This window comes from Anneissia japonica, unplaced genomic scaffold (assembly GCF_011630105.1).
Source record: "Anneissia japonica isolate Jap-2015-1 unplaced genomic scaffold, ASM1163010v1 scaffold287806_len661372_cov189, whole genome shotgun sequence".
Taxonomy (NCBI): Eukaryota; Metazoa; Echinodermata; class Crinoidea; order Comatulida; family Comatulidae; genus Anneissia; species Anneissia japonica.
In genome coordinates this window covers 399134-400642 of record NW_022743067.1, presented here as the reverse complement: position 1 = coordinate 400642, position 1509 = coordinate 399134, and the positions used below count along the sequence as shown (strand labels likewise).

Genomic DNA, 1509 nt, shown 5'->3' with positions numbered 1-1509 from the left:
TTATTACTGAATTTATTAAATTGTAATAATCAACGTAACGTTGGTTTGTGTATCTTATTCTGTATGTGTGTATCTTAAAAATCATCTCTAACAAGTATTAATAGTAGTAGTTCAATAATTGTTGGTGTTGGAGCTGGTATTGGTGTCGGTATTGATTCAGCCTAACTATACGTCACGTACGCGTAATCGTCATATAGCTACTGACGTGCACAAGTAGGGTAGCTCGCTATGCAATGGTTCACCTTGTTCAGACGGACCAATAGCAAGTGGGCTCATTCGTTCCTGTTTAACCAATCCCTTTCCTTTTCCCTGTTCACCAGTAACGTATGCAGGAATTAAACAGTTTCATACAGAGCATCACAAAGTTTATATGTACAGTAGTCCTAAACCAAGATTAAGAATGGCCGACATAGGGTGCAGAGTATGTTTCGTCTTCATTGCTATTGCTCTATTGCCTACTGGTAAGTTGATAGGCCTATGGAATTTATACTTTTATGAGGGTATCGTCATTATCAAAGTCGATTCAGACACCTTCTTACTCATACAAGGAAATAAGGAACTCATATTAGATACGTTTATGTAATGCCAATATTTACATCTTGCTCAACCCAGGAAGTAGCCACCGTCGTCCGATATAAAGTACTCTACCTAATATAATATTTTATGTTTAGCATTTTGGCCTGTACTATTTTTAAAAGCAAAACATTTGTAATTTATCGTTGGTGACGTCATGACTTTTCATACTTTTGTTAAACATTTGTCAAATGTTTCCGTGTGCATCAACTTTACTTCTGATATCAACGAACTGAAGTTCTAGATGAACATAATCTTTGGCAGTGTCATTAGACGCAGCCAAGTCAATCTCTTCTCATGCCTGTTGTAGTACAGGACATCTGAGAAGGTGTTTCATAGCAAAGAGTACTCTTTGTTCATAGTCTTTGGTTCAGAACCACAGAGAGGTGATGTTATTTCTGTTTGAGATATCCCTACTTTTTTAGAGTGGCTCTACAATGGCCGATACCTCTAGATCTTAGGCGGTTAAGGCATTTCCATTCTGGCCAGCTTAAGTCAGCACCAGGTGGGAGATCTTTCTTAACTTGGATTGACATGGCTGTTGATGATGGAAGATTGGCTAGTCCTTGTTTCTATAGTTACCAATAATCACTCACGAAATTATATGCAGCCCCTTGATATTGTTCCAAAGGGCCAACTTGACGATAGGCGTAAACGTACGTCGTAAACACTTGCGTTTGTTATATCGAGTCAGTCTATAATGAACTAGTCTTAATGTAACATTTTTTTCTTTAATTTAGTTTCAAGCTACTGTTTCAAACAATATATAAAAAAGGGCCCTGGTGTTTTCAAATGCAATACAAAAGTCAACAACTTCCCCGGCGGTAACCTTGCGTATTGCTGCTCACTTGAAGGATCTGTTGGATTCTCTAAAAACAAGAGAGGACAAAAGTGTGTGATATGTGAAGACGAGCTGCCGTTGGAAGACCTTCCACC

The 1509-nt window shown here is 38.2% G+C and overlaps 1 protein-coding gene across 1 annotated transcript in view; it reads left to right on the top strand.

Annotated features, from left to right (window-relative positions):
- Nucleotides 1–322: 322 nt before the first annotated feature.
- LOC117119353 (properdin-like) overlaps nt 323–1509 on the top strand; it is a 9358-nt gene continuing 8171 nt past the window's right edge. Inside the window, exons 1-2 of the mRNA XM_033264144.1 lie at nt 323–461; nt 1314–1509. Of these exons, the coding sequence (XP_033120035.1) occupies nt 371–461; nt 1314–1509 (287 nt within the window). The 5' untranslated portion in view covers nt 323–370. The remainder of the gene's footprint in view (nt 462–1313) is intronic.